The sequence below is a fragment of the Cynoglossus semilaevis genome, chromosome 19 (genome assembly GCF_000523025.1).
Source record: "Cynoglossus semilaevis isolate Cse_v1.0 chromosome 19, Cse_v1.0, whole genome shotgun sequence".
NCBI lineage: Eukaryota > Metazoa > Chordata > Actinopteri > Pleuronectiformes > Cynoglossidae > Cynoglossus > Cynoglossus semilaevis.
The window spans coordinates 6,695,498-6,721,173 of record NC_024325.1 but is presented as its reverse complement, the minus strand read 5'-3'; the positions used below and the strand labels follow the sequence as shown (position 1 = coordinate 6,721,173).

At 38.2% G+C, this 25,676-nt stretch overlaps 1 protein-coding gene across 4 annotated transcripts in view; it reads right to left on the bottom strand.

Annotated features, from left to right (window-relative positions):
• The window catches only part of dlg2 (discs, large homolog 2 (Drosophila)), a 106,907-nt gene that overhangs the window by 56,901 nt on the left and 24,330 nt on the right, over nucleotides 1-25,676 (bottom strand). For all 4 annotated transcript variants that reach the window (XM_025065564.1, XM_025065565.1, XM_017041901.2 and 1 more), the window contains 2 exons: nucleotides 12,473-12,556; nucleotides 11,290-11,451 (listed from right to left, as the gene is read on the bottom strand). In XM_025065564.1, coding sequence (XP_024921332.1) covers nucleotides 11,290-11,451; nucleotides 12,473-12,556 — 246 coding nt within the window. The remainder of the gene's footprint in view (nucleotides 1-11,289; nucleotides 11,452-12,472; nucleotides 12,557-25,676) is intronic.

The following is a 25,676-nucleotide window of genomic DNA, read 5'->3' as shown; positions in this document are numbered from 1 at the left end:
TCGCATATGAACAGTATTCCCCAATATGAAAAGACTGTGCTCAATCACACATTAAAGACAAAACAGTTGCTTTTGGCATCTCACCATCTTCTTCCTGAATATTAAGAAACTCCCCAGCTTTTTATCTGAATCCCATTAAGTCAACACTTTGCCGTTTCAAAGCACCTTTTGAAAAATGCTAATTTTAGACTTGAGTGAATGCGTTGGTTGATATATCGGTGGCTTTTCAATCAGGGCTAATTATCAAAAGGTAAAAGGATGGTGTTAACTTTAGAACACGCTGCGGAAAGATTGTTATATTTGACATTTACCTGACAAAGGCAAACCTTTCAGGCATCGTGAATGATTACATTTCCGCTGCCTCGCTGATTCTTAATGATCTGTGTCACTGCTTAGTTTTGGGTCGGATTCTAAACTTCTGCGGTTTGATTTGTTTCGGTCACCTCCGAAGGCCACAGCCTCTGTTTTAGGACCCAGTTTTAGAGAAAACAAACTGTTGTTCTACTGTAAAATATTTAATATACAATTATTTACATGATGTGTTTGTCAAGGAGTCTGGTAGGTGTAATGTCGACGAGCCCAAGTTGTCCATGAGAGAAACTACTGTATGTGCCAAAGGCAAGGTTCTGTCTGTTTTTGTATGCCCGTCCTGTCATCTGCTGGTCACTTGCCTCCAGGTAGTAACCTGCATAGACGGCCTACTGCACTAACCACTGACCTTAAATGGCGTGACTCCATATATTTACTTTATATGGCAGTATTCACAACAGATAAATGCCTTTCCTATGGAAATGTGAAATTAGTCTGCCGAGCTATAAAGAGTAATACATGATGTTTTCCCCCATGTTGTAAAGTGTCATTTTTGTGACTGCTGCTGAAAGCTTGGGGTGTCAAGGTTGAATAGTCCAGGGTGGCAGGATCCTCATTTAGTGGTGAGAGTTGTGATAGGCTGTCAACAGAGCCATCTGGAGTGCAGGGTCCTGGTGTCCCCAGGGTCTCACTCAAGTTATGTTCAGTGTGTGCAAATGAGTCGGTGTGAATAAGCAAAAGGAATGTATCCCGGGGAGGTAAACACGGTGGGGAGGTGAGGCCATCTCGTCACACCAACCTTGGCCTTGTGCAAAAGGTCAGACGCTTCCATTAGCATTTTCTTAAATTGCAAACTGTCCATGCCCATGACATGGACACAACATGAAACATACCCCTATGGCAGCCTTATTTTTGTCCACACAGCACTAAGCATTAAGTAGATCCATAGTGTGGCGGTTAATGTTGTTCTGTTCACCATGCAGCGCTCATCCGTGCTAACTGCTAACCAACTAATATAAATCTGCTGGTGACAATGTAATGAACAGCACAAGAAGCAACTGGGTCCTGTCACAGTTGTGTTTTGAAGGATGTTTGTTTAGCTTTGCATTACCATGGTTACACTCCAAACATATAGAAAATATAAAGGTCACACATTTACAAAAAATGTAGTTCATGTGTATATTTTCAGCAAATATCCTGTACTCAATGCTTGAATATGGTAATAATTACATTATGTAGTTTTTCTTTTTTTTTGCAAAAGTGAGTTATCCTGATTCTTAATTCCTGACAATTTTTTCCATTCCATTTATCGATAATTCCAAATTATCAAAAACAAAAACAAAACAAAAAATCAATGAATGAAAATTAGCCATTTATCTCACTATTCCAATGTATTTTTGTCATCTCAAGGACTAAAGTCGTTTATATGCAGCAAGAAAGACTTGACATTTTTCCTATAACAGTGAAGGCATCATTGGGTCGATTGTGCATCAAAAATATTTGGTAACTGTACCATTTTAGTTTAGACTGAAGCACTGACTCTGTGCACTGCTCCTGCTTCTAAAACTTATAAATCATTTTGCCCTCGAAGTACCTTGAAGTACTTTATGTTGGTAACTGTAATAGTGGCATAAAACTGATTTAATTTTGATTTGATATTCTGAAAGTATTTTTTTTGTCATGGTCACCTCATTGCAGAGGAACAAGACAATTTACAATTTATGTCAGAATGGCAGAACAATACACACACACACACACACGCGTTTCACAGGTTTTGAAGGCTGCCCAAACAAGCTGCTCAGACAGTGTTAATAAACTCTCTAAGAACGGGTGAAGGTGAGCGAATCTTTTCTGCTGCAGTTCGTAAGTCAACATCCTCTCCACGTCAAATACTTCACTAAACCACAAATACACAGTCTTCACTAACTAAACAGTATACAATATACAGTAAAAGTATATATCGCTACATATATATTCTTTTACGATGGTCACTGGATTAAAGAAAGCAGAGACATTATATGACTTCCCAACATTTACACAGTATCCTTAATTAAAACACTGATGCGCAAACTGGAAAACACGCTGCACTCGACCAAATGAGTAAATGAACCCATATGAGCAACAGTGAGGCTCTGACCAAATGCACAGACAGAGTGCTGAACCAACTGACCCAGAATGACATATTGACCAGACCTCGGTTTGTCAAAAAGTCCTGCACCGATTAAACCACGCAGACAAAACCACACAAAGAATATTCTCAACCAGTTGTTGATTTTAAAAGCCACAAAAATGTGTAGGATTTGTTTGTTGTACAGAACATTACTTCAAGGAGGTAGTGTGACTTCCCTTTTCGTATTCGTTTCTTTCTTTTTGCATTTGTTATTGTTTGAAAAGTTACTAGCAATGCTACAATATGTGTCATAATGTTATTACACTTTTTCAAACGTATGCATTCCACAGTAGGAATATCGCTAACTTGAACCCTGGTGGTGATTAATGGACTTGTGTGTCCAGTTTCCAAAGACAGTTTGAAAAGTTAGTTGTTTCTTTTTTATGTGTCGCTGTGATGGACAGGCGAACTGTCCAGAGTCTACCCACCCTCACTTGATGACTTCTGGAGCGGCTCCAGCTCCCTCCACAACAAAAATGAGGTGTTAGAAGATGAATGAGTGTATGAACTTAAATATACTGTCTACAGAAGACTGCAAATATGAAACTTTTTTTTCATTTGCATATATATTAGTTGGAGTTTTTGCAGGTAAATGTTATGTGGTCTGGATATCCTTATAATTAGAAACTGTACAATAGTTTTATTAACATTACAACAATTGTGAGGTCACACAGTAGAGAAAACCATAAAGAATCATAACCTATAGATATCCCACACAAATCAATCAGCAATTCCAAACCAGGTCAATTAAACTGACATGGCTCGGAGCCACATGTCATAACTGCTAGGTAGCATTCATTTAACACACATCACAGTGTAAGCCAAGTTACTGTGATTGCTCAGGGACTGGATGGCAGTGGAGAGTGTATAAAGTCAGGGGGAGTTCATTTACTGGTCTACCTCTATAATTCACGCAACATAACTTCAGCAGCTAGGGGGGTAAAAAAAAAAGCCTGTGTCACATATACTGGACAATTAATCATAGAAATGACTTAGGTGACCGGCAGATAAAGGTGCTGTAACCTGGTCCAAAAGCACTTAAGTTTAATTGAAAAATTAAATATGGGTTAAAGTCCAAAATCCTGACCTGGTACTTTGAGAAGTGTTGTTGGAAATCTGTTGTTGGTAATGTTGAAATAATGTCACTGGAGGGAATACTTTTAGTTGTCTGGAACAAAGTCAAAGTCAAAACCCAGTGGTCTTCTTTGGTGTCTTCATTTTTGTCTTTTTTTTTGTGTAAAATTATATTAAACATTTAACCAGAGGGCTGTGACAGTGAACTTGATTCTGTTTTCCATCTTGATAGAAAAATTAAATTTGGAAGCTTTGAATTACAAGTAAAAAACTTTTATCAACTTATTGAGTGGGAAGGGAGAAAAATAAAGGCTAACAGCGAAAAGCTGACTGGATGTTATAAAATAGGACTAAATATGACATCCCTATCTACATCCTACTACTGTATACCTAAGAATGCTATGAAAATACTTAACATTGTTGTGAACGTGTATTGTTCTTTTTACAACATGGCAGCTGATTTACTTATATGAATAATAAAACAATCTTTAGTAAAAAGAATATAGTTTTTGACATCTGAATATCTGGTGTTTTTGCCATTTCTAATATGAGGTAGAGTCTGAATTTAGAAATTAGAAGCAGTCATGCAAAAACAAACAAACAAACAAAAAAAAAAAACAATAAAAAAAACTATCATGACCCCAACAATCTAACAACAAAATTCTTCTGATCTAAGAAGAAACAACAAGACCCAGTACTAATGGCTGCCTTTTGTTTAATGGCTTTACAATTTTATTTCACTTCTTTCAGCACTGACCTCTTAAAGCCTCTCTACACACACACCAAACCTATTTAACCATGCTGTTTTTTTTATTATTATTATTCTAAGTGCTGTCACCACACATAAATGATTTTTATTCACAGATTGCTCTTCCATCAGCGAGGAAGAACAGTTTTTTAAGGAAATGGATAAATGCACAAATTGACCTTGTAGAAACCACTAAAAGAAAATCAGTTTGGGGATATCTGAGTGAGTCTGAGTGCACACGACGACCAGCGCTGTATCTTTCACACAGATGGAAAGATGGTTCTGAGAGGCATCATTATGTTCGATATATAGGTTTGAAAGGAACCTGCGAACAACATTAGCAGGAAAAGGTCACTCGCACTGTGCATTTTGACATTTTGACGCAACTCCTTTCCTCCCTGGTTTACCTTCTCTTTCACGCTCATTTGCTGATTTCAAATGATCTTCTGTCTGACAAATGAGGAGGATGTTCACACTGTACCATCACAAACTGATGGATTTGTACACGCTGTCTGGGGATGTGCAGCAAAGAAGAAACATGTTTCACATCAGCAGGCAGAGCTACTGACATCAGTGTCCCACCAATGATGCTGCACTCAACCTTCACAACAGTATTTCCATCGTAACAACGGTTCAAGGTGTAAAACCAACACCATAAACACTAACTGTTTGACGGACTTATCAATCTGTCCACTCCAGTCCATAAGACTGTCCATGGTGAAGGTGCTGTATTTACACACATGCTTTATTTTTGAACTTCTATGTTAAACTCATTTATGTGAACGGACAAAGGCAGACGTGATGTCAACATGGCTTCAGTAAAACAGACAACGTATACACACAACTGTGTAGTAGCTGATGATTCACTGTAGTCTCACATCCTCCCAGTAAGGTGACTAGTAAATATCCATTATGTGTAAATATGATTATCTCAATAGAAGTCTGCTAATGTTTGAACACGTTTTATTGTTTGAAAGTAATCTAAAGCACCACACAAAGTAATACTCTTCAGTCACTAATGGTCTAATGCAGCAGCTCCCCCTTCTACAGTATATATCCCAACTAGGTTGACACACCCCAATTCCCCACAAAACACAATTCAATAAGCTTTCTTATAAAGGCAGTATGTTAAATTATCCTTAAAATACTCTAAACCACCATCACGTTTTTTTATTTCAGCAGCTGCCTCTTGGGGGTGCACAGGATAAAAATGTGAAAATAAAATTGCTTCCTGAAATTATGCTATACATGCAACACACTTTGTGAATCCCTGGTCTTACAACATAACACTGTGCTCAGATGTACCCAATGATTACTATTTTTTAAGGCATATTTGAATCTCAAAGAAAAATCTCGAAATTATTAAACAAAACTTAAAAAGAGATCTGTAAAAATCTCAAACTTTTGAACACACATTTATAGAATTTCTGTGTTCTGTGTCCTTTCAGGTAAAAACATCTATTAAAAAAGGAAGGGGTTTCAAACTCAAACAGCATCAGAAACATGCAGATGCATTTACTATGAATTAAAATGTCAACATTTACCACAAATTACGTAAAAGCTTAGATGAAAAATTCTCCCCGCTGATACATTCAATCAATATTTCGCCACACAAATCTCTGGAGCGTCATTAGCCAAATTTAGTTTTAATTACTATGCTGATGGTGAATCAATTCTTTAAATATTTTATATCTTATTATTGCTGAAAAATATGTACTTGAAAGAGAGTGATAGAAGGATAGGTACTTTATTGATCCCTGTAGAAAAAATGTTTCCAGTGGCTGAGGTGCAAGGAAAAATAAAAAAGATAAATGTAAATAAAAGTGAGTGATAAAAGCTCTATAAAGCTCCTGTACTCTATAGTATCCATGCTACAACAGAAGACATGGACAGACTGCACAGGTTTGGTGTTCCCAGATATTTGAATAACAGCCTCCCCTGCTGCATGACCACCATCTGCAGTTCTGTTCTGTGACTCACTCATTGGTTAATGCATGCAGGCAACAGATGAATCTGTGTGGAATTCATAAATACGAAGTATGGATTAGGTTGATGCATTGTTTTAGGAGACAGCAGAGGGTCAAGGAATGATGAATTGTATAAAAATTATTAGAAATTTTCCTTTTTTGTTGTGTTAGGTGAACCTGATGTAACAAAATATGAACAGCACAACAAAGGTACTATGGAGAATATCTGCAAGTTTGCAGCTTTTTGGAATAAAAACCAAACAAAAACAAATTATACATGGCTCTGCTAATAGCAAATTTTAAACTGGATGGACTGAAGGCCCTAGAGGTCTTTGAACCAAATTATTTTTCTTGTCAGCAAATGATTTGTGAGGATTTCACAACTATATTTTTTCCTTCAAAAATGCCTTCTATTATTTCTGAGGCAGCCAGCCAGTCTAATAAGCCAATGCCCAGAGGCTGAAAAAAAAAAAAAAAAATCAAGCTTAACCTGATGTATACTTCGCTAAAAAGATGTGACAGATGTGTTTTGATACAAAGCAAAATGTTATGAGTAAATTATGAGCAGTCAGTTTCATAACACACAGTGTTTGCGTCGATATAAGTAAACAGATGCAAGGCATGAAATATTGTATATATTGTAAAAACGCATTGCTGGATTTTATTTTAAGGTGGTAAAAAGATGTGTTTAAAAGCCTCATCTCTGATCGTTACTGTAGTGATGTCGTAGCCACAGTAACCCATGTTCAACCCATAAAATGTAATTTCATGTTCTTTTGTGCAGCCAGGGTCGACATCTTATCAAACATTATGAACTTTTACCACCACTGTGGTATCATGTTGTATTAAACACAAAAACACAAATCTCTCAGTACAAAGGGCAGAGCAATCACCCAAAAAACACCCATGTTGTCCTCAAATGAAAGCCTTCAGCTATTTACTGATTAAAACCCAAATGTCATCAGCAAGTGAGTTTGTACCAAGTTGGCCTGATTTTCACTGCTGCACTTTTGCCCCATTAGTGACATCACTGTCATCCATAACACCATTTACACAGAGCATTCCGAAAAGCAAAGCTGTGCATTTTCATGAGGCAATCAGTGCATCCAATCGTTTTGATTGGAAGAAGGAGAATAAACTACTGTGAGTGCATTAGAAAAACACCATATATTCGCAGTGGGGTGACTGTGAATAAACTGGCAATCTGACCTCTGTGACCCTTTGCTGCCCATTGAGCAGCAACTGCTGCAGCGCTCATTAAACTGCGGTTTATTGTTCTCAAACTCCACTTCATCTGATTGACGCAGAAGTAATTGCTGTCAGAGAAATGCATGTGGTTTTACAAGCTGGTATTACCATGAAAGGAGGTCGGCCATCGATTAACTATGCGGCACTTGGAATCAATAATGTCAACGCTGAGTCACACTCTCCAATCTGCTGCGCTTAGTTACACTTCCTTAGGTCAAAGACAAACTATAATTCTTGCCTCCCTGCTGCCTTCACAATTACACCGGCTGTATTAAAGTGATTTTTCATTCAAAAGTCCCAAGGCTGAGAGGGAACAAAAAAAAGTCTGTGCACGGAATCCACAATCCTGTTTCTGACCACGACTCCCGGTCCTGACACACTTATTTTACGCGTTCTGCCATCTGCCTTTGTACCCATTAAACACAGTCATAGTCAGGCTTTGGTAAGACAACCCAGTGCACCATGACATTACACAGAAGTGTCACTATGCAGTAATAAAAAAATGACGTGTGTATGATGCCAGCTACATAAAAAAGAAATTTTATTTATTTATTTTTTCCCTTAATTGTCAAAATTATGTATTTAATTTAATGACATGAATTCTATACATACTTCATACAATACTTCACTATATCACAGCAGAAAAAAAAAGTCAGACATGTGTCCCTGATAATACTGCAGACAACAATTATTGGTAGATGACAAATCATAATATATATATATATATATATATTTGAAGAGACATAAACACCACAGCAAGCAGATGGGATTGATGGCAAGCAAAGGTTCACAAACACACATGAAGTTGTGTGAATTATAGTGTATGAATGTCTGCTGAAAAAAAGAAGAAGAAAAAAAACCCTGCTTTATCAGAAAATGGACCCAAGACGATACCAACACGATGTCCATGCAATGTTGCATCATTCTTTTGGACCCCAGAACAAAAAAATAATAAATAATAAAAAAAATATATATATATAGACATATCTTTGAAATATCCATTAGTGAGGTCTCTTGGGTTCAAAATAAAAAATAGAGCATAAAATAAAACTTGCCATGTAGTTTGTTGTGGCCACACTCGGGTATGCAAGATCAAAACAGGTAACCACTTCAGGCTGCAGGTAAGAAATGAAAGACAAAATCAACAGCCAGTATACGCAGGTGCAGACACAAAAGAGCCCTAATACATTAGGATAAAAAGGATTAGTATTGTTACCATCATGTAGGAGGAAATGTTCAAATGGCTTAAGACATGATGAGGATGACAGAGAGCCAGCACGCTTCAGCCTCCTGCATAAATCCTGTTAATGAGTGGGAGCCCCTTCAGCAGTGGATTCAAATTCCCCAGGAAACTCACTGCACAAGAGCAGAACTCATACACTTTAATGGGACTCCGGGATAATTTAATTCAAACAAAAGGAGAGTTCATATAACAACTCAGTCCTGGCATGGACACGAGCTGCAGAGGAGCTGAGTGTCGGCCAGAAAATGACGAGAGCCGTGGTGGTCAACAGCACATTTGCTGCTTCAGTTCAACAAAGCTGTTCACCGCTGCAGTGAGGCTACATTTACATCCACATACACACCACCTCAAAGATTCTACCTTTGACAGTGTGTGACAACAGTTAACTTGCGACAGACAAGGGATTACATAACAGCAGCTGATCCCAATAATGGCTCAACAAAGAGAGCAAAGCACTCAGGCCTCTCAGCAGTAGATGGCAGCGTATCACCACCATCATCACTGTCGTCATCAGCCCACAGCATAAGCACAGAGGTGAGTCACATGTAGTTACAGCCACAATGGCTGCACAAACATCAGGCCAGACTGCAGTGGTTCCAATTTGTCTAATCAAAGTTTCTATGACGAGCAAAATTTTACAATATCAACTGCCAGCTCATTAGGAAAACAGAGGTTTTGAGGCTGAGCTCATGATTTCATACACTAATAGTTTCCTAAACAATAGCTGTTTTCATCAAGGATCATGGCTAATAAGTATTGTTACTTCCTAACAATGAAATGAATCCTAATATAAGAAATGTGTTATTTCACCTGTGAGAAAAAACGACTGAATGTAAGACATCCTGAGGTTCTTCGATGGTACTGCATCAGAAACAGCAATGCCGCAGGGATAGACAAAACCTCATGTTCTCTGCACCTGTATTTTCTTACCTTTTTTGAGCAGTGCTGCATGTCTGACGTGAGAAAAATCCCACAAAATGTCCCAAAAGTAATGTATAATGAAATACAAATCTAGTTTCAACTCACTCACAATTTACTGTGAGCCTGTTTAGTTGAACACTATTCTGATACATTTGCAGGAAGTGAGGAAAGACTTTAACAGCTTAGTCTCTTTTAAGTTTCCATAGCCATCTGCTGCCACCTAGTGGAAGAGTATTTAATTCTTCAGTGTGCTGAGACAAACGAACACAAGTTATTTGCAGTAAATAAATAATGCTTTCCAGAACATCTAGATGAATTTGAATAATTTTCACCTGGTTTTACACCTGGTGATCTCTAGTGTCATTAGTGGCCCACAGCCCAGTGGTTTGGAATCACTGTTTTAGCTTTTTGTTGCTTGACACAGTTATCTGTGTGTTGAGCATGTATTAAAAGGAAAGCTAAATATAGTATAAGAACACTTTTAGCTCTATGGTCAGACGATCGATTGCTAAAGTGTAGCATATGCCTCTCGGTGGTTGACTGGCCTTCCTGCAGTCCAGATCTGATATTTCCTAATGTATAAAACCACAGTCTTTTGAGCAGATCAGGTCTTTTATTTGAAAAAATCTATTTGTTTAGTCTATATTTTAGTCAAATATAGTTAAATCAGTTCAAAATAGGTTTATTTACTAGAGTGTTTTTATAGATTTTATGTGGAACTGCAAACATTTCTATAAAATAAGTATGGATATTACACAGACAACAATAGGTTTATAGTAAATAGACATGAGATTTCAATTCATTTAAGGTTTCCTGTTTGGTTAAATACTAGTTACGTGGCCTACTGACATGTACTTTGTCATTATAGATTATCCTCTGACCCAAAGTTCTGCCTCATGTTCTGTTTTGTATCTTAGAAAGGTTTGGAACCCATTCTGGGTCATAAGCTTAATATGCACCGCAGACCTTCCAACATCATAAGCTTAATATGCACCGCAGACCTTTTACATCCAACATCGCCCTCTGCTGGCTCAACTACTACCCACACGTACAACACACAGCACCTGGCAGTGGAATAGACTGATCTTAAACACAACTGTCGTATTGACCTCCTTTATTCAGAACTTTGTGAGCCTTCAGGTGAGAGCCGGGTCACTTCATCACTTTAGACAACACCAAAGACGAATGGCCGTGACAAAGGCACACAGACAAGAAAGGAAGCGAGGGCATCATTTTAAAGGTGTTTTGTTGTTGTGTTTTTTCCCTTGGTCATATAAAAATAAAAGAGTGCATCTGCTTAAAAAACAAAGGCAGAAAAGATGAATCATCACTAAACAAATGAATTGCACGTTAATCAGCCAAAGTCAACTTTAATGTGTGCTGTAAAAGTTAGTGTTGCTCTCATTTCTGATTTGTTGTTACCCACTAATCAATCACGGTAATATAAACTTTCACTACAAATGTCCTTAGCAGTCTGGTCAGTTGAGCTGAAAGGACACATGATGGAGGCAGAAGCCACGCTGTCAGACGACTGTGGTTCAGAATGTGGATGTGGATTAGAGGGTGGTGGTCCCTCAGGTGTGAGAGAGAACGTAGAGTTGATGCTGACCTTGAGTGGGGAGATGTGGGAGTGGGACACGTAGCCGTGCACATTTTCGATCTCAGACAGGTTCTTCTCAGACACGTGCACCAGCTCGGGGGAGCGCACCTCATTGGTAAGCCTCGGGAATCCCTGTTCTAGTGGCGAGTCGTCTTCGTGGTAGTGGTACTGCTGAAAATGGGGAGAGGACAGGGAGAGAGACATGAGAGGTGAGGACAAACGAGGACAAGGACAAAGAAGTGTTGCTGGCTGATTGTTTTAAGTGACCAAATGGCTTTTATTTTGAAAATATAAAGTATAAAATATAAAGTACAGCATAAATAATAATTTTCTCATATGCAACAATGAAATATTCTTCAATGGAAATAATATTTTTAGTGTGTTTTAATGCACTACTGTTTACTCTACTACTCAACCTGTTTTTTTTATTGTTTTTATTCTTAAAGTTGCATACAACATCAATTATGCAACGGACAAATAAATCCAAAAGTATAGAAAGTATTATTTACTACATCAACACAACTAACTACAGTCCACAGGTGAAGTTAATATTTTAACATAATATTACCTTAGTATTAGCTTGGTTAGACACAGTGGCAACACTACTCCTAAAGAAATGTTTAGTTACTGTCTCAAATACAGACTGTTTTACTTCAGATACATCATGTAAAAAAGTTAGAATTTATTGGATTAGATAAAACTTTATTGACCCCAAACTGGGGAAATTGTTATATTGATGAGTGAATCATCTTACAATGGAGCAAATGAAATGAAAAAACATCTATTTCATATCAGAAATAAGTTCTATAAATACTCTTGAGTATTTTTCATCTTGATTTGCACCCAAATAAGTGAAGATAATTTTTTTGTCTCTGACTGCCATGGTTTTTCCTTACCTTTTACCAGTGTATTGATTAGCAACAATTAGCCACAAAAGATACAATTTGCCTGATTCAAATATCATTTTTTCCTGTATCATCAACAAACATTGATCCTCCTTAGTTAAGATGTCATTTTAGTGTTGGCATTAAAATGCACAGTAGGTTCAGTATGTGGTCAGGAGATGGTCAGGGTGGCCATAGTGAGGTGTGACACGTAAGGACAGGTCATGCTGTTACAAATGTTAGTATGCAGTGGTTTGTAACTGAATATACGTTGAAAAGAGCACAAAAAACAACTGTCCCCTTCTCACCCAGGGAGCGTTCATCAAGGCAGGGTTCATGCAGGGTGGGGACTGGCCGTTGTGGGGTGACCCCTGCACTGCTGGTGGCCTGTTCTGCAGAAACGAACATGATCAGATGTCACCATCAGGAACAAGCGCCAAAACAGAATTCACTGAATGCACTATATGTCATTTAGCATCTCCGAACCAGGTAAACATTCACACTGAGACAAGAACACATGCAGTAGGAGGACACTTGACACGACTGTTGGGTTCTGTGATGTTCTACAGAACATTCGGTTTCTGGTTGATTACAGCACGTACAGAGGTAATCATTGAAATGAGCAACATTTATCAGTGTCATTAAAAGTTGATTAGAAATTACAGCCTCACTATTAAACCAAATTACAAGTTTTAATTTTTATTTTTTATAAATTGTGCTGGTGCATTTTAATTGGTAGCAGAAAGTTAATGTCAAACGTCAGATAATGTGTCAGTAACATCATGTCACGTAGAAAGAAATCTTTAAATTTAAATTCTATAAACATTATATATGCAATTGTCATATAGGCACGTACATATATATATACACATATACACATATATACATATACAGATACACACATAGGTATATCAATACAAAAAATATAGTATATTTATACTATATTAAACATACTATATATATAGTACATATATAGCATATTAACTTTTGATAAAAAAAATAAAATACTAATGTCATACTCTCTGAAACTCTGATTTGAGCATCAGGGTGTTATTCTACATAGAACCTCATCTGAACTCACTGAGTCTGTTTTGTCATCTGGTCATAACACCAACCAGAAACTCATAATCATAACAATAGAAACTGAGTAAAATCTATTCATGTGAATTTGAATAGGTCTTTTCAGACAAGAGTGTTGTCACCATAGTGTGTTTTCACACAAATCATTTTAACAATGATGTGGGGTTTCTTTCTAATTCAATGTGATAAAAGCCAATATTATAAAAGCAGAGAAACTGTAATATTGTTATCGGATAATGACAGGACCACTCACTGGAGCAGAATTAAACTGCTGACAGTTTACACCTGCAAGGACACCGTTGTCTTTACAGTGGCTAAAGTGTCCGTGCATCGAAGCCCAGTAAAACACATTTATGCAGTACAGGTTCAGTGTCAATACCATGGGAGTCCTTTCATTTGTTACGACAGGAATACTTTCAAAATCAGCCCTCACTAACTACTTTACACACTTAACAAAGTCCCAAATACTCAAGTAGTATTTACTGAGTCTGGTGTCATAGCAGCAACTACTTCATTAGGTCATTGACAAAGATGAATGAAGATGTAGATACAGCTTACAGTAGCAAATGATTTGCTATTGGTTAAACTCATATGGGCTGATGTGACCAAATCTCTGGGTGAATCTTTCTTTTGTAAAACATCTTGAAGTGCAAAGGATCAGTTCAATTAGTGAACACAGAGAGGCGGCTTCTCAAACTCAAGCGATCCTACAGCATCAAGTGCAGCTATCTGCATCTCTGAGACACGGCGCAATCGTCACGCCTCGGTGATAACAGTTATTTCTGATGACGCCCAGGGGGCACTGATGTTAGAGATGAATTCTAATGTTAGCTGCATCCGCTCGTAGCCAGTGGCACAACAGCAAACATGGCCACTATAAATAAAGACACACCCGGGGCTGGGCTCTTCTGCACCAGTTATCCTCTGTGTAATTGTGGAAGATGCAAATGAAATTAATTTTTGAACATTTTACATTATAAAGAAAAATATTTGAATTTTGCATTCAATCCAAAATGACCCTGTAGCCTCTCTCCTCATTTAGTAAAGGAAGAAAAACAAGACAGACATTAAACTCTGACACTGGAAATCTTGACTAGTCAGGTTCCATTGTTGTAATTCTCTTTTATGGACAGCAGGGGTGTGTTTCATTGTGGGTGCTGCTGATAAATAGAAGTTTAATGTCTCTGAAACTGATAGACAGCTGGACGTCAGGTTGCCTTTCCTTTCTTTGCTTGGGTTTGAGAGATGAGGGCAAGGGGGTGGAAAAGTAGAGCAGGAGAAAATGCCAGGAAATTCAAGCCTAACATCTGTAATAAAAGGCCGGAGGGAAAAATGAAACAAATTGTAATAATGTCATAAAAATGGAATGTCCCTGATTAAAAAAACTGCCTTTTTTATTTATTTCTAGCATAAATATAGGTTGCCTTACAATCTTAAAGATGCTAAAAAAGAGCATTGACACACAGATAGTTTCACACATTCTCCCCCTACATAAGAAATTATCGTGTTCACATGCTATTTCTTTTTCGTCAGGTGAACAGAATCCCAACATGAGCTTGTGAGAAAATCTTATTAAACCAAGTTAAATACTTGTTTCTGTCATGTGCACAAAGAGGCACAGAAACCGTGTACACTCTTGTTCTCAGCTGTTCTCTCTAGAGAGGACATGATAAGGCATGCAGCCATGAGCGTCTGCTTTCAGCGGCAGCTCCTGAACACAGATGTTATTTCCACTGGGTGTTGCTACAGGCAGAAGGAGGCAGGAGGAGGTAGGAGGGGGCAGAAGGAGGTAGGAAGAGGAAGGAGGAGGCAGGAAAAGGCAGAAAAAAGGCAGGAGGAGGCAGGAGGAAGCAGGTGCCTGCTGCTTCTGCTGCTCTAGAGCTTACCACAGCATCTTTAATGGGAGGGGTGAGGAGTACCAAAGATAGAAACAAGAACACAGTGTCTGGCTTTACAGCATTCTTTTCTTTTTGAATAGTCAGCTGCTCGAGGAGTGTTTTTTTTTCCACATCATAATCCCAGTTTATCACAGAAATGACTTTGGTCTTGTAAATGTCACCCAATATAATCAGCCAAAAATTAATAAATAAAATAAAAAGTCAAGGTATGTAATGTATACTTTGTTTCATAATAACTGGAGGGTTTTAATGATAATATGCCAGCGGAAGACACAGGCGCTGCTCTTTGCTATAGTTGGCCTCTACCGTGTACAGTAGAGAGTTTCTCTGGGGCCACAGTGAGTTACTGTACAGCTACAGAAAGAGGTCAGTGAACTGAACGTGCAGGAGATTCCTCAGTATTTCTGCACAAATGCTCCGAATCTGCCTTCAGCCATGTCAGCGCAAATCTCCGTCTAATCATAATCATGGTGGTTAGAGCTGTAGATAACATCAGAGAGGAAGGGTCGCCACACGTGAGTAAATAACGCCATCCCACAGCTACGTCAGTGGTTCTTACTCGTCCTAGATATTTCCTAATGGGACATGCTGCTGCAAAGTAAAACAACAGCAATAGATAATTGGAGTGTGGTTTCTCCATTGTAGCATGCTGAAAATATCATTACAAATACTATGCAACCTGAGTGGGTTACTTCCTAAACAAAGCTGAGTGTAATACATGGTAAAAAAATATGGTTGCACAGTTAGCCAAGTATCTCAGTGTCATTCTTAGAGATATCGGAGCGATACTAGCAATTAATCCCATGGTATCTATATAACGATACTCTCATGAGTATTGATTGAGTATCAATTACTCTCAAAGTATCTGTACTAACTAATAAATGAAAAAGTGCACATAGGCTTTTGAGAAGCAAATTAATTTGTCTGGACTAATGTTACAAAAAATGGATATTAAAGTATTAATGGACAGTATTAGTCATGTGGTTTATTTCTTTAAAAAAATAAATAAAAAACACACACACAGTATTGGTATCAAAAAAAGACCAAAAGAAGTAATCAATATCAAATTGAATAAAAAATTCTGGTATTGCCCAACACTAAGTCACACAGCCTTAATAGATGACAATTCCATATACAATAAATCTACAATACATGACTGAAACACAAAAGAACCATTTAATGTTAAGAAATTGTTTTATATTTTGAATTCGTTTTGAAACAGATGTTACTTTTAGAATTATAAATCCATAATGAGCATAAAGTAGTTTGGTTCACTGACCTAACTGAGTGGAGGTGTGGTTCATCTATTGTATACTTAGAAGTATTTTCATCAGCAGCACTATATATAAATGGATTTAAAAGAAAGACTTCTTTATATCGTGCTGGTTCTAATCCAAAAAAAAGTGTTTCAATGAGGTCCTTGCACATTGAGACTTTGAGTCGTTGATAAATAAAGCATGACAGTCCAGAGAAGCACAAACATCACAGCTGTAGTAAATACAGTATGCCCTCATTAAGCCCCAGTAAGCATTAACAGATCTCCGAGGACTGTACGCTTAAAAATACATGTAAAAAAAAATAAAGAAATAACACACTAACACTGCTTTAGATACATATTTCTCACTTGATCCTAAAGCTTTTATTTCTTCAAACCAGCCGAGCATACCATTTGTTTTACAACACAAAGAGCAACACAAATACTCATCTCTACGCCCGCATGAAATACCAGCATTTGTCACAGTAATTCTTCTCCACAACATCTGAGGCAAAGACACCGGTCTGAGACCTACCTTGCATCCACACATTAACGACAAAGTGCTGTTACTGCAGGCAACTTTGCAGTGGCACGACACTGGGGTGCACTCGGGGCTTTTCACTATAGGAGACATGCTTAGGCAAAAAGGAAAAAAAAAAGAAAAAATAGACCGACTTCCAGAAACTGCTGGAGCAGCGAGCTTCACCCAAAACTGGTCTGTAGAAGACGAAGCTGGGGAGGCTTCATGAGAAGGAGACACAGATATACAGCAACACCACTATACTACACTCATTCATACTGTATGTCCTCTCTTCCTTAGCACTGTCACTCTGACCATCCTCCCTTCACGTTAAACCACAGTAATTGGCCACATTATTTGCCCTCCATTGGTGCATATTAGCACACAAAGAGGTAGGCAGTATTACTATCTTTGTTGTACACACACTGTACCTTTATGTATGTACAAAGATATATTTAGCAGGTATTAAAGCAGGTCATTCATCCTGACCCTTTTAGATTTCATGTTTCATACTGGAACCATAATGATAACATCTGCTTCTTAGTACTTACTGAGAGAGCACGGGCTACAAGTATTCCTTAAAGTATGTGTTTTGCAGTTGCACTAAAATATTTGTCAAAAGTAAAACACCAATAACTGACATTTTAATTAATTTCTTTTTTTCCTTTGTTAACTCATATACTAATATACACAGTATTTTTCTTTTTGTAAGCCAAACCATTTGCAATATCTTCAAAAATCATGCACTTGAGATAGATAGATAGATAGATAGATAGATAGATAGATAGATAGATAGATAGATAGATAGATAGATAGATAGATAGATAGATAGATAGATAAATTTGTAATTTGTAAAATACAGCGCAGTATTGTGTTGTGTAACGTCGTCCACTAGATGGAGACGTATGACAGAGAAAACTCAGAGGGAAAGCTCGAGGAAACTCAATTACAGCAGAGTTTAATGAACAGTGGCTTAGGTCAATAAGAATTATTTAATCAGAGCCAGTGGGGAAAATACATTACAGTGCATATTAAACACAGATGCAGCAAAAGTACTTGGGACTAAACTCACTATTGTGCATAGAACTGCAAGTACACAACTGCAGAGTCCACACTGGATAGATATACTCCGAATGCTTTTAAAAACTGACATCCAAATATCAAAGAATAAAATAAATACTATATTATACCATAAGATACCATAACATAGCATAACTCACTCTAACTTTTCGACTTTGTGGCTTATGTTAGGTGTGACAGACATTTCCTCAGCCCTGGGTGACTGATGTGTATTAACTCACACTCTCTGATGAAGAGAAGCCTGTTTAAACACCAACTGGAAGTACTGTATGCATATTTTGTCAAGACTGTAAAACACTTTCACAAGTCGCATCGTTTGCTATCTATTCATCATCAGAGGCAGTTACTGTGTAATTGTCCTAATAACAGGTGACGTTCACATCACCTGTTATTCCATGTCTGGTTGATTAAAAACTGTCAAAGTCATGGGACTAAGACCCTGGTGTCACACTTCTCCATGTATGTGTCTGATGTGAACAAAAAAAACACATATTCAAATTGACAAATATGTATATAGCGTAAGTGTATATCTAAGTGTGAATGTATGCTTTAATTCTCTTGAATATCAATGTCTCCTGCTTCACCGTGAAATACAAAGGAGGCCAAACTGCAGGGGCAGTGGTTTTCAAATCAATGGGAGAAGTCCTGTCTCTCCCCCTCCTTTTTCTACCTTTTAAAAAGACCTGGCATCAAGTACAGAACAAACCAAAAGGGGCTTTCCCCTGCAAACAATACTATCATTCTGATGGGAGAAAGGAGAAGCTGGAGAGCAGGGAGACAAAGAGGAGGAGACACAGGGAGCGTGACAAGTAAGAGCACTAAGGAGAGGGAGAGAGAGAGGGAGAGAGGCAGGGAGGGAGAGAGAGTAGCTTTTACAAGGGAGGCAACATAGCAGAACACCAATACTTGCTATTAATTGTTGAACACAACCACATCGTATGCAAAATACGTTTTGTGATCCACTTTTAATTGAGCTATGTAGTGTCTCATATACAGTATATACTGTACACATGTATAGTGATATTTTGATATTACAGTACCGTCTGGTTGGTGGTAGGCACTGAGTATTTAAGGATTAATCACTGAAGTTGTAAATATCTCACTGTAGTTGTACATGCCCTTAGCAAAACGTCTTTTCATCTAAATTAATCCAATCAAAAATAAGAATTTTCAAATTAGACACGATTTTTCTTAGCATTATTTAAGCTTTTTAGGATTTAATTACTCAGCAGAGCCGCAGATTTTAGTTGCAGGAATTGTGGAGTGTGCTGACACAAAATCAAGCAGACTGTTCCAAACTGTTGAACCCTCCAGATGGAGAACAAAACATCAGAACACAAGAAGTCTGTGCAAAAGAAAAAGCCAGGAAAGCATGAAGGACATGAGGGTAACAGACATCAAAACAAAGGATAACTGGTAGAAGATAAAGCCGAGGACTCTGGGATCCTACTTCCAAGCAACCTTTCTCTTATTATCTGATTATTATCATTTAAAGTACTGTAATAGGCGGCCATCTTTATGTCTTGATTTTCTAATCTAAGGTTCTGTTCATGTGACTCCATCCATGGCACAAAGGTGGGAATACAGTGTCACAAAGCACTACAGTAGGCATAGCATAGAATCAGTGTGTAGAGATGCAAATTTATAAAAACAATATGTAAAATAGTTAGAAAAACTAGATTGAGAGCAAAAAAGGGTAAAACACAAAATCACAAATGAAAAACTAAGTACTCGAAGGTATTTATAGTTCCAGTTTCTCTTGTAGTATGTAAAAAAAATTGTAAAAGGTTTAAAAATACCTGTAATAATTATTTAATACAGTGCTTCCACCTTTCCTGCAGGGGCTGCTATAAACTAAATCTTTAACTGGTGATCCTCAACATTGATTCACACAAATTGAATTGTCTGTCTGAGTTAAAAGTAACTGTTTAGTAAAACTAGTGATACATATATGTAACATATATTACATACAAAGGAAACTTAGCAGCAACATCGACGTTTCTAATTCTGTTCAGTTTGTTTTCTTTATCCGATAAATGTTTTCTTTATTATCCCTTAACTTCTTTGGCTCACTTGGTTGCCACCTACTGCTCTTCTGTCCATTGGTAAATATTTACTCTCAAACAAAGTACAGCTGGACGGTAGTGTTCCTGTTAATAAACAGTACCATCTACTTTCTGAGACAAAATAAAATTAGAAATGTTCACATCGAGACTTTGTTTACCTTGTTTACCTGTATGGTCACTGTTACAATGCTTCATAATATAACTATGAATCATATAATGCTTCATTCATACTAATTTTACACAAGCTCAGTGGTAAGTGACACAAACCTGCCTGTTAAGTCTCAGCAGTTAACCATCTCATCACATTCTTCTGCTGCATTTTTAAACACTTACATTAAACACAAGGACCTGGTCTTATCATTAAGTATCCTGGGCTGAGATGTCTACGAGAACAGATTCTTCAGTGGCCGATGAAAAATCAGTTGCTGCAGTTTTCTGCTAGTTCAGCCTCTTTACCACCCAGACTGCAGTGTACGTACACACACACACAAATATATACACACAGACATAACTAAGGTTTCTCCTTTCACTCACAAAACACTTGTTATACTAGACTAGGAGCAGCCTTAAAGTCTTGTCTTACCTCCACACTCTTTTCCTTCTCCTCTTGCATGACTCTGTTACTATACAGTATATTATTAGTATTGTGAGTGTCTCTCTCTCTCTCTCTCTCTCTCTCTCTGTGTGTGTGTGTGTGTGTGGACATTCAACCTGCTAGCTCTCTACAGCTGGGAAGCGCTGCTCTCTCTTAAACTACACCCTACTCTCTGGGCAGCGCTCAGACCCACTGCTCATTGTGTCTGCATATGTGTGTCTGTGTGTGTGTGTGTGTGTGTGTTGGCAAGCACTGTCAATGTTGTGGGGCAGCAATGAATTGCTTCCCCATCTCTGCACCGGCAACTGCGGCAAACACGTTCCCTCCCTCACCCCACCCCGCTGTCGGGAGATCAGCCAGGAGGGAACCATGGGCTCCACAGACTGTGCTGAAGCACGGATGCTTCTTGAGGATACACACACACACACAGTCATGCAGGAGCTGTGGCACAGACACACACACATAAAAGGAAAAAGAAGGTTTACTGTAAAATTAGAAGTTGCACTGCATACATATGATACCAGATAGATAAAAACATCTGAGCACGAGCTTCTGTACAGTATCCTGTCAGTGCAGTAGTGTCCTGTGAGCTGCTGGATTATCTGCTGATTGACAGAGCTGTGGCCAAGAGCAGCAGCTCTGTGCTGCATTTACAGTCAGAACAGGAGGACGTCAGGAAACTGGAAGTTCAACGTTTTCAGGAGAATGCAAAATGTGCCAGCACTCATATTTCCCATCTGCTGTACGTACTTCAACGTGAAACCTGCCAACTGCAATTTGTCCCTACACCTGCTGCCGATGCAGAGAAATCCTCTCAACAATGACATTATTAAAGAGTAGTGCAAAATCCAGAGGTGAAGTTACACCTGTCCCCTGAGCGTTGGTGCATTCAATTTGTCATTTGAAATGTGTGAAATGATCCAGTGTTCCCCAGATGTAGCACTCCTTTTTTTTACTCTTTTTCTTTTTTTTAAACGATAAGCCTTTACATTTTAAATATCTTTTAATAAAATAGACTTGGAAAACACACAAAACACATTAAGAAAAACCACCATCAAACTGAAAGAGTAAGAAAAAGAATGTTGGGCTGGCAGAATAAGAATATGAGACTGAATGGATTTGACAGGATGGAGGAGCCATCATCATCATCATCTCCTTCATCAGCCCCACTCAGAAACCATGAACTGTTGTCAAGCACAATTTTACTTAAGGTCAAGAAAAATCTTGACTAAAAAAAAGCATCATTTAAAAGCAGAGGAGGTGAAGGAAGGAGCAGGACACCACGTCCTTCAACTACTGAACCAGATTTTTACTTTTATTTGCCAATACTTTCAGTAGGTATGAGTTCAATCTATGAGCACATTTTCAAGACTCAATTGATGCCATAGAGTAAAACTATACCAATGCTAATATACCAACATTAGCATAATCACATTTTGATTTCATTTTCGACACCAAACAATCACAAAAAGCAAGGCAATAATAGTAAAAACAAACAAACATTTTGAATATATGTATAGAATATGTCCGGTGGTTTTAGAAGTTATTTCTGTCCATGTATTATTATTCGTTTTATTATTCATTTAAACAGAGATTTTTACTTTCAGGACAAAACCAAAAGCAGTGATTAATTTATGTATGGAAAGAAGAATGAATTAACATGAATTCTTCACAGCAAACTCACTGGAATTAAAGCAAATGGTGCCAGTGGATTTAAGTCAATACTACATACAGTATGGTGACAGTTTAAAGTACTGTGCTACACAGAGGGAATAGAAGTGGAGCATGCCCAGTAAAGTGTCTGCTGTGAGAAGGAAGGCAGTGAGAATATGGATAGAGGAGGGAGAACTTGTTAAATGTGATGATTCATCACTTTCCATTGCAGCATTAAACCAAATTAGCTTCAAGGCCTGGTACCTGTATGTGTCAGGTGCTGCTGCGCTGCCAGGAGTGTAGTGACTGTGAGTCTGCACACCACAAACAAACAGCCACTCAGGCCCCATTCGTCTGATACCAGTGGTATGTACAAATCCCACAGCACCTCCATAAGGAGTCATCTTTATTGTTCCCCACTGTCGCATGGAAAACAGTTGTGGATCTTACAGCAGGAGTCCAAACAGTGGGTTCGCAACTGAAACAAGGTCCACAAGGGACACAACACAGGGAAAAGTCTGCATTTTATTTTTAATTTTAATACCGCAGTATTTGTGGAGAGATAAGATAAGATACAACATATTTGGTTTCTATTATCTCCTGTTAAAATTAAACAAAAATGTTTAATAGCTTGTATTTAATGTCATGATGTGTTTGACAGAAAAAATGTTTATTTGCCTAATAACTGTGGATTGCATTCAGAAAATATGACTGACTGCAATATATGACAGCAAGATCTCACATAGAACCAGGTGAGCTGGGGGAGAGTGTCATTAGCTTCTACAGCAATTCCACTGTAATAGTTAAATATATCTGTAAGGCATAGACTTTTGCTAACGTTTGCTATACAACACTGTATAGGCAAAGAACAAAGCAGTTTTAAAATTCTAACGGTAAAGACTGGAGCAGATGTTAACAGAGCCTCACAATTGGAAAGAGAATAAACACAGATGAGTTTATACACCAGCTGTGCAGTGATAGCACAGCCTGACAAGTGTCCACTCACACGATACAGACTCTCCCTTCACACTGCCACGTTCACACACATGCAGCTAAAAACCCTCTTACCTGCATGCCTGGTCGAAAAGAAAAGTAGCATGCAAAAAACATGGCAGCATAGCACCAGGAAGGAAACTCGAAGATGATAATCAGTTGTCAAAAATTAGCAGCAAGGAGTAAAGCTATGATGAAAGACAGCACCCAGAGTGAGAGAGTACAGTAGCTCCTCTCATTGTTCACACGACAGCAAGATCACTTTTTTTTTTTGAGTGAGGAGAATTTTTAAACGCCAATAAGATCCTCCACATGATGCCAAGCCCCATCAGCTCTCACTTGTAAGAAGGTGGGACTGAAGTGTCAAGAGGGCGGAGTACAAATGTGCACCTGACGTGAAGAAGGATGGAGGAAACGGAGGGACGCGTGTCGGCTGAATGTGACGAGCGTCAATCCGGTGAAATGTAAAGATGAAGAGAAAGAAAACAGAACCACCATGTGCCTGCATGAAGATTAAAAAGAGTGAGGCGTTAATGTCTTTGCAAAATGAAGCAGTACACACGTGCGTGTGCTTGTGTGTGTGTGTGTTCACACACATGACAGTAACTTGTGATGTATGTTTGTTTCCAGCATAGTGCACAACATGTTTTCCTCCTTAATGTACTGTAAGCTTCCTCACTCACTGGCACAAACAGGATTACATAACCACACTGTTACAACTGTGGCTCATTATTTCATCCACCACAGAGGAAATGCTTATTTTGAGATCAAGAAAATACAAGAAAAAAAAGTGTTGTTGCCCTGCAAACGGTTCACACTGACAGCACCGACGTTACTATAAATTGCTATAAATTCTCTGAGAGGCGTTTGTTGGGAAGGTGTCTGAAAACAGAACAGTATGAGTTCCTGAGAGATTTGAATGAAACGATCAGTGTTGTTGAATGTGTGTGCCAAAGTTTTATTCCTTTCCAGTGCACATATACAAAATACCTGGGATTGGGATGCTGATGCCAGAAGTGAAACACAACCTGAGCTAACGGTTGTTTAAAAGTGTGCAATAAAAGGCAGCAATTGTGTCAAAAACACCTCAGTTTAAGGAAGCCATTTTATATATATTTTTTTTTTATTTGTTGATTTCCCCAATATAAATATATAGTCAGTAATGGCTGATACTTTGGTTCTTAACTCTGAAATTAGGGAAGAATAATAATGCATTTGGAGAGGAGTTTTCATCGGAGTGAATGACTGAAAGGAGGCACCATTAATAAAATGAGGTCCTTATGGGCATCAAACCCAGGACCCTCTGCATTTAAGGCAGATGTGTTAGGCAGGTATGCTAACTGCTGCTCTAGCAGTTAGCATACCTGCCTAACACATCTGATTGAACAATGTAGTTATTACCTGGTCATACTAATAAAACGTATACCATTCACTACTATTCACCTTCCAATATAACAGCTGCTCCCTCTAAACTATACTGTCACATTGCAATCCATACATTAAACAAAGTGAAAAGAAAGTTAAATGACATCATTGGGATAAACAGACGTGTCTGATCTCAGAGCTTTTAAATATGGCCACAAATGCATTTATATAAACAGGGTTTTCTTTTATAAAACAAAGAGAGCTCATTGTTTGAGTCAGTACACTAATACTCCACGACAGTAAATATGTGAAGTGTAAGCCGGAAGTTTAAAATGACTGTGAAATCACAATAAGCTGTAGTGTTGTTCTGCTGTGGGACATCACTTCACAGCCGTCCTCCTGTATACGTGTGGACATGTAACAATTAGTAAACTGAATGGAGGGGGTGGTTAAAAAAAAGATGTTGTATAGAATATATTTTTGGTGCCAGCCTCCCTGTTTCCGTGGTAACTGTCCATTGCTCCAGCAGAATAAGTGTAGAGAGAAAAAAAAGACCAAGATAATCTCCCACCATCTACATCGCCTATGTATTAATTAATTTATTATTCTTCCCCCCAGAGAGAGTGAAGTTGAGCTGGATGAGAGGCAAGGAGAAAGTAATGGGGACAGAGATGACGAGGGAGCAGAGTCGAGAAACAGAAGAAAACCAAGTTTGAATTCTCAACATAGACACTGAATCGCCAGGATACCTAGCAACACTGCGCCTGATGAGACTCTCCCCACATCTGGAGGAGCTCAGTGGGAGTCAAACGTCCAAGTTCCTTAGCTCTGACGCTGGGGAAACAGATTGATTCAATTTGCTGACTCGCTCAAGAAAATTACTGAGTGAAAAGCTGAAAACACTCGATTATCATACTATACTGTTCACTAAACGTATAAAGTTCTTGAGTAGTGATAAGGAGTGAACGTTCACCCAAAGACCTGTCACAGGAGAGTGCTGTGTGTCT